Consider the following 17,097-nt stretch of genomic DNA (forward strand, 5'->3'; position numbering starts at 1 on the left):
GTTTCCGGTGCTGCAGAAGTCTAGGGGCCACCCATGTTCCTCTGGCTGCCCCAGTAAACTCACTGGCTCACCAAGACAGACTTAGGAGGACGAATGTGTTTGGTCTGTCATTGAGGCCTGTTTGGATGAATAGATGCTTATTTCTTTCCTCTTGAAAAGTCACTTGACAACCTAACATAATGACTTCTTTTTAAAAGTGCAGTAAGAAAGGAAGAGAATACAAAGAGCCATTTTGTAGGGAAGAGACCCGACAAACCCTACCTAAGTCAGGTGATCAAGGTCATCCTAATAGTAAAACCCATATGTTTGAGACGTGTCAAGGATGACGTGTTCCCTGCAGTCACCCATTACCCAAATCTAATCTTCACAGAAACATAAGAAAGTCTCAAACTGGAAAACATCCTGACTAACACTTCTTAAAAATATCAAGGACATGAGAAGCAAGGGAAAAAAAATCTGAAGCAGTTTGCAGGAGCTGTCTTAGGCTTCCATCTCTGTGGTAAACACCACGGTCAGAAGCAGCTTGGGGAGGACGGGTTTACTTCCACTCTGAGTTCCAGCACAGCCCAGCACTGAGGGACGTCAGGACAGGAACTAAGCAGGGCAGGAACCTGGAGGCAGGAGCTGATGCAGAGGCCATGGCCAGGTGCCCCCCATGGCTTGCTCTGCTTTCTTATAGCTCCCAGGATCAATGACCCAGGGGTGGCACTGCCCAGGGGTGGTACTGCCCACATCAACCATCACTCAAGGCCAATCTGGTAGGATTATTTTCTCAGTTGAAGCTCCCTTTTCCAAAATGACTCTAGCTTATGTCAAGGTGACATAAAACTAGCTATGACAGGAGCCATGACAATCTAATGTGCTAGCTGAATGGGATGCGAACAAAAAGGGGCTATAAGCAATAACCATAGACATTTGAGTATGGGCTTTATTAATAGTAAATTAATATTGTTCCATTAGTTGCAATAATGTTTACTAAGAAGAAATGGATGAATGAATTATCTGTACAAATATTTATACTTTTTCTGTAAATCTAAAATATGTTCTTTTAAAATTTATAAACTTCTCATGTCCAAAAACTAGGTTAGCATCTCGGCTGGGGCAATGGCTAAGCAGTGAATAACATTGTTTTGCCCTTGCAGAGGATCTGAGTTCAGTTCCCAGCACCCACATGGCGACTGACAACTGTCTGTAACTCCAGCTCCAGAGGACCAACGCCTTCTTAGACCTCCATGGCACCGCACACAAGATGGTACACAGACATATATGCAGACAAAACACTTATACACGTAAACTAAGAATAAATAAATAAGCATCTTAATTTTTAAAGTCTAAATAATAGTGCACTGTAAAGACACACTGCAGGTTGCCTACACAAACCATAGCTGCACATCTCCAGCTGCCTACAGATCTCTCTTTTAAAAACAGAGCTAGGCTGAGCCCCTTCATAAGTGACTCAGGACCATTATTTTCTAAAAGTGGACCCACTTTTGCCTATAATAATGTCCAATACCTATATAATTTTAAACCAATAATGGCATATTTACTTAACACGCTATTCTTCCAACAATTTATAACTATTCTAAATGGAAATACCAAGGTAAAACTATGTAGAGTATGGTTTCTGTAAAACTTTACATTTTAAAACTGCAAAGAGTTAACCGCATCTAACGACAAGGAACTACCAACTTACCTACCGTTCAAGGTTCTGGCCACTCTTCTCTCCTCTATTTTCCTAAGCATTTCACAAGGGCATACAGAGTCATTTTATAACAGGGTCAAAAGTCTAGCAAAAAAAATTTACAGACTGCAGTAAATACATCAGATAGCAACTTACCTCCAGTTTAAAAGCCAGGCCCACAAACGGGTGGGAATTGTCTCTTTGGGAGTTCATTAAGATTTTGGTTTTCTCTTTTGAGTCACTTTAAACGAAAGAAATATAAAGTTATAAAACATAATACTTGGTATGTCTTTGTGTGTGTTGCATACGTGTATGTGTACAAGTATCAGCATGCATGCATGGAGGCAGGGGATGACTTCAATTATCCTGTTCTATCACGCCTCTCGCTGAACCTGCCACAGGGCTGACAGCCAGCTTGCCCCAGTGATCCTCCTGTCTCCGCACAGTCCCCTCCCAGCAGCACCCCATCTCCAGTGTGCAAGCACGGGACCCCAACACGGCTTTTTACACGGTCTTCACTTAAGCAGCAAGCACCTCACCCACTGAGCCAACTGCCAAGCCCCTGAATATTCCATCCACATCAATTTGCTCTTATCAAAGAAAAAGCGTATGTTTGCTGACAGCTTCTGAATATACACCACGTTTCACTGAAGAGTTCAGTCAAAGTCCTGCAGGCTTTGTAACTACATAGTCAGGACCAGAGCGGACTCAAACGCTGGACCTCTTAGACAGCATATAGAGTAATATCCGGAAGAGCCTTAAGAAGGTTTCTTTCCTTGTTTTTGCTTTACATTGTATTTTATGCATATTGTATGTAGAGCTCGGAGGACAGCTTCTCTGAGCTGATGCTCTCCTTCCACCATGTGGGTCCTGGGATTAAACTGAGGTCACGGAGCTTGGTGGCAGACACCTTTATCTGATGTGCTATCTCCCTAGCCTGAGTTTCATTTTTTTTTTAAGTTAAAAAAATTCTATATCTTAAATGATAGCAAATGAATAAAATAGTATAAACCTTGAGAGATAACAGAACAAATTATACTTTAAAAAATTTATTTATAATATATATGTATATATATACATATACATACACACACACACACACACACACACATATTGTTCTGCCTGCATACTTGCCTGTTCACCAGAAGAGAGCACCAGATCTCATTATAAATGGTTATGAGCCACCACATGGTTGCTGGAATTTTAGGACCTCTGGAAGAGCAGCCAAGGTTTTTAACCTCTGAGCCATCTCTCCAGCCCACAAATCATTCTTGTACGTCATAAATGATATGGAAACTCATATAGCAAATATCTTCCTGTACACCAAAATTGAAATCCAACTAAAAATGGTGATTTTTATGCATAAAGAAAATCATAAAAATAAATGAAAGACCAATCCTTAAACCTCTTTGCCGTGCATACGTATTAAAGCATCTTTCATAAAGCACAGTGCGCGTAGCCACACTCACTCCTGGTTGAGTATGGCGTAGTTCTGGACCTCAGAGGGATTGGGAAGGTACTCCAGGACAGCGTCCAGGAGAGGCTGGACTCCTTTGTTCTTCAGAGCACTTCCCAGGAACACTGGAGTGAAGGATCTGCTCAGGGTGGCTCTTCGGATTGCCAGCTACAGAACACAGAGAGTTGAGTACGATTTGTGTTACTACAACAGCCCAGGCGTCAGGTCAGTTATGAACACACAAAATAAAATAATACTCCGGAGTGCTGGTTCCAGGGAAGGAGAAGAGAACATCTCAGTAACTCAGTCAAAATACTGAAAAACGAGAAAATTGCTTTTCTTAGGGCCAAGTAGTGATTTATGGAATAATTACCTTTTGATAGTCCTAAAAGGTTCCTTTTTATTTGGTATTAAAAGATATATACATATATATGTTTTAATAATATATATACATATGTATATATTAGATACATAGAATACTGTAAACTCTATGCTAATAATTGTGTAAGGGGAAGAACACAGACATGAAGGTAGGTGTGGTAGCATACGCTATTAATCCCAGTACTCGGAAGCAGGGGCAGGTGGATCTCTCTGAGTCAAAGCTATCCATCCAGTCAAGTTTACACAGTAAGAGCCTGTCTCAAAAACAAAACAAACAAACAAAAGCAAGAATCAAATCCCTGGATTTATGAGAAACTAGCATGATTTAGAAAAGCGTAAGAAATGGTCTTTTAAGATAAGAAAGGTTTCCTTGTAATCTTGGCGAAGGCCAGTTTTAACTGTAAACTTGATACCGTTCAGCATCACAGGAGGGGTGAACCTCTGACAGTGTCTTGGAGGATTCTTTCGCTAGTATGAACTGAGGTGGGAAGAGGCACACTGGATGCAGGAGGTACCATTTCACAGGCCGCTCCCTGGACGGAGTGAAAAAGGAAGACTGAGCTGAGTAGGAGCAAACATCCATCAATCCACAGCTCTCTCTGCTTCTGAATGATGTACTCTGAGATCCACTGCCGTCTGCTTTGGAATGGACAGACTACAACCAACTCTCTCAAGCTGCTAACTTCCCAGTAAGAGTGAACTGTAACCTAAAACTGTGAGCGTAGAAACTCCTTTGTCCCTGAAATGCTTTTGCTGTCTTTTGAGATAGGTCTCATTAGATGTTCTTGGCTGGCCTTAAACTCACTGGCATCTACCTGCCTCTTTTTCAAGGGCTGGGATAAAAAGCCTGCACCACCAAGTGGAAGGCTCTGGGTTCAAGACTTAGAACCACCACACACAGGAGCACACATATGCACACACAAACAACCACAAAACCTTAGGATAAAACATTCATAGTCACAATTTCTAAAGATACTATAATAAAAGTCAGATAAGAGTTGAGCATATGAACAGAGCTATAATGAGGGAAAGACAGAGAAAAAATCACTTTAAACACTTGTGCTGCTTCTAGGACTCAAACACGGCTACGGGACAAGCAATTAGGCTACCACAAGCCATGTCTTCATAAAGGCTTCCCACTTCTCTCTAAGATGCAGACAGGGACACAGCACCATCACGATACTTAGTCTGCAGCACAACACAGAATCATATGAGGATGGTGACAGGGGGAAGGAGGACACCGGAACCATCCCATAAAACAGCCAACAAAGTCCTGGCTTTTCTGTTTTCATAACAATCATTCTCACACTTAAAAGTTGCTGTTTCCCAACACATCAATGAGCATCCAGCCATAGCACAGAAACTAACACATACCCACGTGACCCAAGGAGATGCAGGCCTGCACAGCCTTGTGGACTGGCAGCAAGGGTTTGCTCTATGATGCTCTGCACATGGTGTGCGCTAACCGCTCTCCTTCGAGAGACCACACTTTGAGTACACACTGAGTAGACCCCAATAATCGTCTTGACCACACTTTGAGTACACACTGAGTTGACCCCAATAATCATCTTGGACACTGAGTCTATCTTATTTTTGCTTTATTCAGTTTGGTTTTGATATTTTGAGACACGGTCTCCCTAGCATCCCAGGTTGACCTCCAACTTGGGATTTTCTTGTCTCGCCAAGGGCTGGGATTGCCAGAGTCCACACCAGACAGCCTGGGCTTCCTTGGTAGATCCACAGGTGGCATCACAACGTCTCGCTGAGAGAATTAATTCTATGAGGTTCCTCTGGAGGCTCACACATGGCGCCCTTCAGACAATCTCATGTGCCTTGTTCCTTCCCTAGGTTTTCTCTCAACGCTCTAAGTGTGACCATCCTCCAAATTCTGTGAGTCCCAGGAAGTTACTAAACATTTGGGAATAAATTTAAAATCTTGACACATTTTTAATGATAAAACGAAATCACACCCCTCTCTATCGTGGTTCCAACATATAATACATGGTTTTATTTATGGCTAGACCTGTACATCTATGAGTATTCCCTGCTCATCAGGGCTAAACTGCTAACTCTTTTGAGTCCATCAAAGAACTCACATTACAAGATAGGGTCTCAGTCTAACAATTCAAAGAAAATCAGGAAGGACCCTCAGCTGCAATAGCATCCTTTCTTGTTTTAGATTTACTGAATTTACATTCAAGCATAACATCTTATATACAATAATTACCTAGCCGATCTCTGCTAGGCATACCAAGTGGTTTTAAAAGATTAATGTCTTTTTAAAGATACATAAAATTTACCATTTTAATCATTTTGAAGACAGAAGCTCAACAATACTTTGTCAACTCATAATGCTATACAGCGCTCACCACTGTCCCTCTTTAAAACGTTTATATTGTCCACTTAAAGCAATACTTCCCCAAAATAAAGGCTCTCTAACAATTCATAAAATAACTACTTACTTTTGGGTTTTTTGCTTTTTGTTTTTGAGATGGGGCATTCAGTCCACAGACCAGGCTACCCACTATGTGCTCAGGATGACCGTGAACTAGCGGGAACTGTTCAGTCTCCGCCTCTCAAGTGTGGGATTGCAGGTCCATGCCTCCACACTCAGCTCAAAGCTCCACTTTCTATGAATCTGACTATTCTCGGTCTACCGCATAAACGAAATCATAAAACAACTATCTTAGATATTTGGCACATTCTCTGTCTACTGCATAAACGAAATCATAAAACAACTATCTTAGCTATTTGGCACATTTCACGAGAATGTCTTCATAGTTCTGGTGTCACACTGCTCAGAGTTATATTTGGGGGGGGGGATAAAAACTATTCATATTCACAGACCACATCACTTTTACACATCCATTCTAATGGGCATTCATTAGCAGATCTCTGCTATTCCGTGGCTGAGGTGGATACTGCATACATGTTGGGTTGCGCTGTACTAGCTGGGAACCCATCCTTCTTGGGGTGAGCCTCCAGGGAGAGGCTTACTGCCACGCTGCCTTCTACAGTGCTTGGCACATTTCCACCGGGAAGGCACAAGCGTGTGAGTCTCCACATCTGCATCAATGCAAGCTTTCTGGGCTTTTCAGTTTTCTCGCTAGTTGGTTGGTTGGTCTTTAAGATTCATCTTAATGGTACAAATGGTCTCTCACTGTGGCTTTGATTTGCATTTTTTCTAATGATTAGGACTGGAAAGTATCTTTTCATGTGCTGATACTTGAACATCTTCTTTGGGGAAATGTTTATTCAAAAGCCTCTGGCTTTTGAATCTTCATTTTTATGGAAGTCAATTATATTAATTTTTTTTGCTCAAATTGCATTAATAAAGCCCATTAACAAAAGAATCATGCCTTCTGCTCCCATATCAACCCCATTTTTCATTATAAAATATCTGAGGTGCTGGAGAGATGGCTCAGTGCTTAAAAGAACTGGCTGCTCTTCCAAAGGACCAGGGTTCAGTTCCCAGCACCCACAAGGCCATTCAGTCATCTGCAACTCTAGTTCCAGGGAATACAGTGCCCTCTTCTGGCTTCCAAAAGCACTGCATGCAGGCAAAACATCCGTGAACATTTTTTAAAAGTGTTTTTTAAAAGATCTAGTTTGAGAGTACTTGCCTTTAAATCAGAAACCGAGGGGATTTTTTCTTCCAGGAAGAGCTCACCAAGCTGCTCATCTGAATTAGCAACACACTCAATTAGCTCCTGCCGGTGGTCAGCTGCTGCGGCCCTCAGCTCAGCTGGAATCTCAGCGTACCGAAGGATCTGACTAAGAGAAAGAATGCTCTGATGTAGAGGCTCTAGGGCTGATAAGCTAAGCACAAATCACTGATGGCATGCCAGCAGCTATGGTGTTCTGCTGCTGTTCTGGCAAACACTCCGAGGACTCTGCGCTCCAACAGCAAATAAGATAACTGCTTCCTCACAGTTCAGACAAAACAGTGGGCAAAACCGCTTCAGTGGACCAGCCCTTTGCTCGAAAATGCACCACCAGGGAACAGGGGAGCCTAGACTCAACACAGCCCGCTACAGGGAAACAAAGCAGTATGCATGATGTCATAAGGCATCGTGCCCTATTCTTCTCCTAGCGAGTTTTTTAGAATAATAGATAAAATATAAAATTCTTCCCCATTTAATATCGACGGGTTTATCTTATTCTAGAGCTAAAATGAGCAGAAGAACATGAGGTCAAAACCTGCCTTGGGAGCCACGTGTGGTGGCGCACACCTTTGATCCCAGCACGGGAGGCAAAGGCAGTCAGAGCTCTGTGAGTTCAAGAACAGCCTGCTCTACATGACAAGTCCCAGGCCAGCCAGAACAGACCCTGTCTCAAAATGAGCAACAACAAAAAAGACTTAGAAAAGCTATCAATTAAATAAGGGATTAAAATTCTTTCCAGTGTGGCCACAGGACTATTTTTTTCTGCCATATAACTGGAAAACAAAGAAAAGAAAGCAGCACTTATTTAAACTGGAGGGCTGCTCACGCTCACACCACAATAAACAGTTTCTATTATCTACACTCTAAGTGAGAAAACTTGTCTAAACAAGCCACATTAGGATCAGCTACCTTCAAGTAAGCTGTCTGAAGCCTGTCTAAGCTTCTGACCATTCCATTAGCATGGGCTCTGAAGGCTGACTTCTTTAGTCTACTGAAGCTTTTGTCTATTCTGAACCAACAGCACATGTCTTGAAGGAGGGATGGGCCCTGAGGCAGAATCTTGCTTGTGCAGCCAATGCTGGCCCTCAGCTTGCTCCTGACTCGGCCTCTAAGTGCTGGAATGATAGGCGTGTACCATCGGGTCTGGCTCTCCATTTTAAAATACACAGCTTGAAATCCTTTGAGACTGCTGTTAAATACCGAGTGTTATATTACAGATGGTGTGTTTTATTATTTGCCTTTCAATCCCTAGATTAGCAGTTCTCAAGCTGTGGGTCATGACCACCAGCTTTGGGGAATCACATATCAAACATCTTGCATATCAGATATTTATATTATAACTCCTAACAGTCACAAAATTACAATTATGAGGTAGCAATAAAATAATTTTATGGCTGGGGTCACCACAACCTGAGGAACTGTATTAAAGGGTCGCAGCATTAGGAGGGCTGAGAACCATGAGGCAGACTCAAGAACTGGAGTCAAGGATGAAGAGTACATTATGCTTTGTCCATTTCTTACTCCCTATTGGGATATCCTAAATAAAAGGCTGTGTGCTCAACTTCGTTATTTGTATGAAAAGAGTTAATGACCTAGGGTCCACTGTAGTGGCACACGCCTTTAATCCCAGCACTCAGGAGGCAGAGGTAGGCAGACCGCTGTGAGTTCAGAGTTCAAGGCCAGTCAAAGCTACAGGGTGAGACCCTGTCTCAAAAAAAAAAAAATGAAGTTATCTAACCCTTCCTACTAGAGACTGCAATATTCTGGTGAGTATGATTATGGTCAACAGAATTTTCAAGAGGCCAAAGGTCTCTAGTATGACTAAGAACATTTAATTTTAAGTCATTAAAATCACCTTAAAGAATGATATTCAAGCACATTTTAAAAAAATAATTAGTCTCTGTTTAACTTATGACTTCCTTTTCTTTGATGTCTTCGAAAATACAAGATTTTGGCAGTATATTTTAGCACTTACCCAAAGTCTCCGTCAAAGTAAATCGCTCGTTCCTCAATGAGGTCTATAATACCCTTAAAATCGCCCTCCAAGCCAATGGGTATTTGCACAAATGCTGCGTTGTGATTTAGTTTGGATCTGAAAAACAAAAATATTTGCTTGCCTCTTCTCTCAAAATTATTTTGAAATGACCAAAGGCCGAAACCAAAACAAAAAAAGCAACGGCAGACATTGGAGAACTGAAAATGATGTTAGCAATGGGTAAGGGGAGAAGAAAGCAACTGTGACAGAATCCAAATCAGGGAGCCATGACACACCCTGAACAGCATAGGACCCGAAATAACCTGCACCCCAGACTCCTGAATACGCTCATGCAGAGCAGAAGGGAAAGACAGAAAATCAACGGCCAGGAGGTTAAAGACGGTGGGACAGTGGGATGGCAGCCCACTTCTCATTCTTAAGTCAAGTGACAGAAAGACAGCCATTCAGAGAGGGAGTTCTCGCAGGAAAACAGAGCCCGCTAACGTGCACACACAGTTAACACGGGAACTCCATGTTGAGAAGAGATACGCTCTGCGGCACCGCTCAGTGTAAGCGAGGTCTCCGTGTGTCGCTGCAGACAGAACGGGGTGGACATGACTAGTATTTGAAGGAAGTCAAGAGCTTACAGAAGAGGGGTGAGTGTAAGGCATGTACTAACATCTGGGGCTGGAAAGCTGGCTCAGTGGTTAGAAGGGCTTGCTGCTCCCCTAGAGGACCAGCATTTGTTTCTCAGAATCTGCCAGGGAGGTCACAACTGTCTGTAAGTGTGGCTGCAGGAGATCCAATACCTCTGTCTCACCTCCCTGGACACCGGCACACGTGGTGAACACTTACACAGACACATAAATAACTACCCAAAAATATCTTTTTTAAAAAGTATTAATATCCAAGAATAGTTACTTACCAGAGGAAAGAAAATAAGATTTAAATTAATTTAGATTAATATTTTTGTAGTGCTGGGATTAAACCAAGGCCTGACACGTAATAGCAAGAGATCTGAGATACATCTGCAGATAAACTTAGAGATGTGTAAAGTACCTCTATGACAAAAGTTACAATAATAAAAAATTTATGGAAATTGGTTATATAATTGCTGAGTATTTTAAAAGGCTAAATAACAGAAAAGACACAAGTGACTATCAGAGTCATGAGCTAAAAATTAACCTCACAAACTCTGTCTGGGCCAGTAAGATTGCTCAACTGCTAGACACACTTGCCATGAAAACTTGATAACTCAAAATTCAACTATACTGGAGCCCTGTAAAAGGACCCAAGCCACAAAGTTGTCCTGATTCCCACGTGTGAGTAGCATAAGCACCCCATTTATCACACACATGCCACCCCAGAAATAGGATGGGTTTTCCCCACTTCCCAGCGAAGGCAGTGAAGAACCACAGGGTAAATTCACCCACTGAGATTGGGTTCCATTTACCAAGACTCACAGAAATGCATTTTTGAAACAAGAAAAAAAAACTTGAAGACACAATTTAATAACTGAATTAACTGTCTGAATGTGAGGTCGGCTGTCCAGACCAGCACTCCCGAGGCTCAGTACCTCATTTGTTGAAGGGCCCTGGCTGGATTGGAGCCCATCCGGTCCAGCTTGTTGATGAAGGTTAGAAAGGGGACGTTGTAGCGCTTCATCTGGCGGTTGACAGTCATGGTCTGGCACTGGACCCCACCGACGGCACAGAGGACCAGGATGGCGCCATCCAACACCCGCAGGGCCCTTTCCACTTCTATTGTGAAGTCCACGTGCCCTGAATGAGGAGGGTTTTAAAGAATGTTTAATATACAATTTATTTGTCCTGAGGTTTCCTATTGCTGGGCTAACACACTGACAAAAATCAACTTGGGGAACAAACTGCTAATCTGGCATCCGGGTTACAGTCCACCATCTGGGGAAGCCAAGGTAGACACTCAGGCAGGAATGGAGCTGAGCCCAGGGCTGCTTGCTCACTTGCTCCTCATGGGTAGCTCGACCCACTTTCTTATACAACCCAAGACCACCTGACCAGCAGGGAGACCTCCCCTAGGAGGCTGGGCCCGCCTATCCATTAGCAATTAAGAAAAGCTCCACAGAATTTCCCACAGGCAATCTGATGGAGGTGTTTTCATAAGCGAGCTCTCTGTTCCCACTAGACTCTAGCTTGTGTTAGGGTGACAAAAAACTAAGCAAGACATGACTGTCAACCCAGCAAACTAATACAATGATCTCTGACAATAATCTCTTTTCCTGTTTACCCAAGATCTCATGTTAATATCAGTATCATAATATAGATCATAACTATAAAAGCCTCAGTCTTTAAAAACCTGGATCTCTTTTAGAAGTCTAAAGTCTCTCTAAGACACCCAAGATCTCATAACTGTGGGCTTCTGTGAAATAAAAACACAAGTTAAACGCTTTCCTCTCTAACAGGGAAGAGTCAGGACACAGACACAATCAAATCAAAGCCAAAGGTGTAAAAGTTCCAAAGGGCTTGGGTGCCTTCACTCCTCCGGCTCCACCATCCGGAATGCATACAGCTTCTCGCCTAGGTTCAGGCCGGTTACACTCTGCAGCTGTCAGCTGTCGCTGGGGTCATCCCATAACACTGGCACCTCCAAACTGCTGGGGTCTCCACGGAGACTGGGCTGCACCTCCACTCACAGCCTCTCCTATGGATCTCTTCGGGGCTAAGCCTATCAAGCCTCAATCTCTCTTCTCGACCCTGTCAGTCCTGGGCCTTCTCCTGCAACCGAGGCTGCGCTCACGCCAATGCCGTCCGTCACAGTGCCGAGCTTCGACTCCTCTCTGATACCCACCCTGCCTTCAAACACAAGCACTCCCTGGATGAGTCTTTCATGCCAAGTTCAGTGGGCAGCATGGCATGAAATCTTGGCCCCTTCTGGCCCCCAGCTTCTGTGTGCTAACCGTAGGGGCTACTCCCAGAAGATTTCACCTCAGTGACACTGGCGTCTTCTTAACTACTGCTAACTCCTCACCCTCAGCTGACCAGCATGGAGTCTCTCAGCAAGGCAAATGTCTGTCTTCCGTGGTACCTGCTAATCACAACTGAGTCTTCAGCCCCAGCAGACCAGACACTGCATCTTCTTAATTCAATAAGACACTGCATCACATAAGCGGCCCTGAGGCAGCGTTTGCTTCCCTCTGTCAGGCCACCTCACCCGCATCCCTTCCAGCATCCCTACCTTCTTAGCAACTACCAGAGACCACTGAGTTTAAGAACTCGAGGACTTTCTCAGCTCAAGGTTCCAAAGTACTTCCACAGTCCTCTCCTATAGGTCAGGTCTGTCAGGGCCACAACCTGCCCCAAGTTCTGTATTAGTCAGTTTCTGGTGTTTTTTTGATAAAACACCAGGATCAAAAGCAACTTGAGGAGGAAGGGGTTTATTTGGCTTACAGATTACAGTCCACCTTAAGGGAAACCACACAGAAACTCAAAGCAGGAACCTGGATAAAGTAACTAAGGCAAGGATCATGGAGGTTGAGCACTTGCTTGCTCTCACGTGACCTATGCACGCATGGGGAGGGGCTTGGGGGTTATGCCCCCAGTGGGCTTGGCCCTCTATCAGTTAGCAACTGATAAAATGGTCCACAGACATGCCTACAAGCTATCTGATGGTGGCATTTTATGTTCCCATTGACTCTAGCTTGTGTCAAGTTGAGCAAAAAACTAACTACCCAGGCCGGGTGGTGGTGGTACACGCCTTTAATCCCAGCCCTCAGGAGACAGAGATAGGCAGATCTCTGTGAGTTTGAGGCCAGCATGGTCTACAAGAGCTAGTTCCAGGACAGGTACCAAAAGCTACAGAGAAACCCTGTCTTGAAAAAACCAAAACCAAAACAAACTTAAAAATCCTAACTACCCGGACGCTATTAATCTGTGCTCATTACACCCACTTTAAATTGTACGGCAGACTCCTCACCTCACCAATTTCCGGCACCCAGCGTCAGGCTGAAGGTCAATAGGACTACTTCTAAAGGATCCTAGGGAATGCTAGAATGCGCTGAAGGCAGGAGCCCATCTTTCTCACTTGTGTTATTTTTCAACAAAGCCCCATACTGATGAGGTGCACTAAGTCCTAAATCTGACAGGAATTCAGTTTTGTACTTTTAAAACTTGATGCTTGAAGATGAACTGCATCAGAGCAGAAGAACTACGTGCATTTTTGCCCAAAGAAACCAGGAGACAAAGGGCCCGCTCACCTGGGGTGTCTATAATGTTGATATTGATGTCTTTCCACATGGTGTAGGTGGCTGCAGACTGGATAGTGATCCCTCTCTGTCTCTCTAGTTCCATGGAATCCATGACAGCACCCACTCCATCTTTGCCTTTGACCTAGACAGCAACACAAAAATTCAGAGTTTTCCTTTATCCCAAGAAAGAAATCTTGGGGGCTGGAGAGATGGCTCAGAGGTTAAGAGCACTGCCTGCTCTTCCAAAGGTCCTGAGTTCAATTCCCAGCAACCACATGGTGGCTCACAACCATCTCTAATGAGGCCTGGTGCCCTCTTCTGGCCTGCAGGCATAGAGGCAATGACGGGTTTCCCCGTCTCGGCTGCCATGTTTGTTTTTCCCCTTCAGCAGCTGCGAGCACTTGGGGGCAACCACCTGTTTCCCTCTGTCCTGTGGTCTGCTAGCTTCACACAGTCCACAAACTGAGACTCAGGCACCAGGCCTTTCAGCTCTCTTCCACAGGGACTCTTGAGGCACAGAAGGTCAGGGTTCAGCTTCTCAAGTGTACACTTTAACGATGCTCTTAACCTCAAGAACAGTTTAGACAGTTACTCCACGGTATGGCAGTATCTTTCAAGGGTCAATATTTTAAATAATTTTTGACAGATTTTTAATATAACTTATACTCAACACTATGAGCAAAAATCCCTGAAAAGAAGCTGTGCCTGACCATGAAGCAGTCTATGCCTGTAGAGACTGCTGTGCTGATCAGAACTTCAGTATTGTAGAGACTGGGATTTTGCAGGTTCTTTAGTTAATTACCTTATGTTGGGCTAGTTTTAACCTTCTGGAACAGCCATTCCTTGACCCACTCTGTATCTGAAATTGTACCTCATGGTAATAAACAGATACAAACCCCTTAGAAGCTATCAGCAGTGTTTAGCCGGTCACTGGCTTCTGCCAATCCTGAAACTAAGAATGTCATCAGAGAGCATCCTGGGTCTACAGAACAGTTCCTCACATCTCATGTCTGCCTCTCTGGGGTACCCACCAAGGCATTTTAAACTTGCCTTGACTTACAGCCAGTCTTGTTCTGGAAAACATGAAATGGTTTCCACGCTAGAACACGGAATCTTAGGTAGCCCAAATCTGTGTTCCTGGGCCATGGTCACTCAAAATGACTCCAGGACAATCTTTATTTCCTTTAAGACGAGAGCTGTGGACTTTTTACATGGACAGCAACCTTTGAAATTCACTCCCATTTAACATTATAAACACACATCCTTCATTAAATGGTTAGGACTACCGTACCAGCTGTGTACACTGACTCCACATTTACTCAGGATGCTCACAGCGATCTCTTCGAGGGAGATCATCACAGGAGCATAAAGCCAGCTTGGCCTCCCCTCTCTGCACACGTGACTCTGGCCAACAACCCTCTAGGACCCAGTTGTGTGACGCTTATAAAATTATAACTCCAAAACAATAAAAGCAAAGTGCTTAATCACTCTGTAATTAACCATGAGACACACACCTCGTGCATTGTGGCAATCCTGCCCGTGTAGTACAGCACCCGTTCTGTTAACGTCGTCTTCCCAGAGTCAATGTGAGCTGAGATGCCAATATTTCGTATTTTTTCATTGGGAACTATTCCTGACGAACACCATCGGCAGGCCTTCCAATTAGCCTGAAAAGAACAGTTTTTAAAGCTCGATTTAACATACCTTTCCTAAGAGATCGCAGTTAAAATGGAAACTATACATTTTTTTTTCCTCAGTCTTAATGCAAGGGGTATTAGATACAGAATCCTGGATTTAATTCCCAATAATACTCAAAACTAAAAGCAGGACAGGTACTACTGCTAAATGTTAGCTTTTTAAACATTTTAGATTTGTTTATTTTTTGTATATTTGTTTTGCTTGCATGTATATCTGTGTACCACAGGCATGCCCAGTGTAGGAGGAGGAGAAGGCTTGGATCCCTTGGAACTGGAGTTACAGACTGTTCTGAGCTGACATGGGAGAGCTGGGAATTGAACTCTTCCCCTGGAAGAGAAGTCCTGTGGGGGTCAAAAGGAGAATTTGAAGGAATCCAATCAGACCCCTCCACCACGTGAGTCTCAAGACTGACACTCAAGCTTGGCAACTGCCCTTACGTCTGAGCCTATCTTGCCCAGCCCAGACCTTAGTTTTAAAGCACACACCGGATATCATAAAATCATAACTATACCTCTCAAGGACCACCTTAATAAGAAATACAAGTTTTAGATTAAATTGTACCTTGGGTTTTCTGTCCACACTCTTCCTGTACTTCACGGCTAGCAAAGGTGTATAAGGACACACAAGGTCTACACCACTAACTGCTCAAGACAGCCCCCAAAGGTTCCCAGGTTCACCCACACAAAGCGGCGAAGTACCTTTTTTGGTGACAGTTGTTCCTGCTAACTTTACAGGGGGGAGAGGGGCTATATTTATCGAATCAAAAAAACTGCACACCCACACGCTCTGCGACCACTTCTGGGAAGGGAGAAACTGACATGGAGAAGCAGAGTTGACAAGGGCTTGGATGGTTAAACTACAGGGACATCTGACAGCAAAGCAAACGAGGGCTCCAGGACAGGTAAGGCACTACAGCTACCAATGCTTGCCCTACGAGGAGTACCTCATTTCGAAGGCTTACAAAGTTTAGCCTATACGCCTAAGAGGGAGACATGGCAGAAGAGCACCGGGAAGCTGAGCGCCAATAAAACGGCACAGCATCCGTTCTGAGCATCCAACCACACTCCGGAGTCAGAAGAGCACTGGATACCGAGTCAGAAACCCGGGGTTCGAGCCCCGGGACACTAACTTTTCATCAGACTTCACTCGGGGCACTTCTCTTTAAGGTAGATCATACCCATCAAGAAGCAGAGGACCCTAGCACAGAGCTGCGGGTCTCAAGAACGAGCTGGCGTGCGGATACCCAGGGGCTTTGGGGGCTGCGGACAACGCCGCTCAAGATCCCGGGTAAGGGAAGGGGTGTCGCCACCTGCTCGGCTCTGGCAAGCTCGCCGGGCATCAGTACCTGCTTCCCCTGCCAGCCCAGGGCGGCAGGGACCCGAGGGAGCGGTCCATGGCCCAGGGCCGCGGCGACCCGCAGAAGACGCATGGCAAGTCTGGATCAACCGCTTCCAGGGCTCCTGCTCGGCTGTGCTCTGCTCTGCACTGGCTGCTGAGCAGGAAGCGCTCAAAGTCACGCCGGCCACCCGGGCCGCAGAGCACTTCCGGGAGGAAGGTCAGGAGGACGGCTAGAGGAAGGCAGAGGGAGAGGCTGCTAGGTCTGAGCTCCAGGGTGAGCGCGCCGTCTCCCGGTCAGGAGGAGAAAGTGCAGTTGGTGCAGTGGCTTGTCACCGGGAGGTGGCATTACTACTGAGTGGGGACAGTCTGGTCCCTTTGTCTCTAAAGGGGAAAAAAAATAAGATAAAATTCATCGCTGTATAGAAAATGCGCCAACGCGTTGGAGGCAGAACTAGGCAAATCTATGACTTTCAGGCTACCCTGGTCTACATAGAGTTCCAGGCCTGTCAAGACTACAAGTGACACCCTTTTTCTTTTTTCTTTTTCGAGACAGGGTTTCTCTGTGTTCCTGGAGCTCGCTTTGTAGACCAGGCTGACCTGAAACTCATAGAGATCCACCTGCCTCTGCCTCCAAAGTGCTAGGATTAGAAGTGTATACCATCAAACCCAACAAAGGAATCT

At 44.5% G+C, this 17,097-nt stretch overlaps 1 protein-coding gene across 1 annotated transcript in view; it reads right to left on the minus strand.

Moving 5' to 3' along the window:
* The window catches only part of Gfm1 (G elongation factor mitochondrial 1), a 40,722-nt gene extending 24,090 nt beyond the window's left edge, over window positions 1–16,632 (minus strand). Inside the window, exons 1-8 of the mRNA XM_038347133.1 lie at window positions 16,424–16,632; window positions 14,895–15,047; window positions 13,390–13,522; window positions 10,735–10,939; window positions 9,159–9,275; window positions 7,142–7,292; window positions 3,151–3,305; window positions 1,838–1,922 (exon numbers count right to left, since the gene is read on the minus strand). Coding sequence (XP_038203061.1) covers window positions 1,838–1,922; window positions 3,151–3,305; window positions 7,142–7,292; window positions 9,159–9,275; window positions 10,735–10,939; window positions 13,390–13,522; window positions 14,895–15,047; window positions 16,424–16,507 — 1,083 coding nt within the window. The 5' untranslated portion in view covers window positions 16,508–16,632. The remainder of the gene's footprint in view (window positions 1–1,837; window positions 1,923–3,150; window positions 3,306–7,141; window positions 7,293–9,158; window positions 9,276–10,734; window positions 10,940–13,389; window positions 13,523–14,894; window positions 15,048–16,423) is intronic.
* Window positions 16,633–17,097: the final 465 nt, after the last annotated feature.

This window comes from Arvicola amphibius, chromosome 11 (genome assembly GCF_903992535.2).
Source record: "Arvicola amphibius chromosome 11, mArvAmp1.2, whole genome shotgun sequence".
In the NCBI taxonomy this organism is placed as follows: Eukaryota; Metazoa; Chordata; class Mammalia; order Rodentia; family Cricetidae; genus Arvicola; species Arvicola amphibius.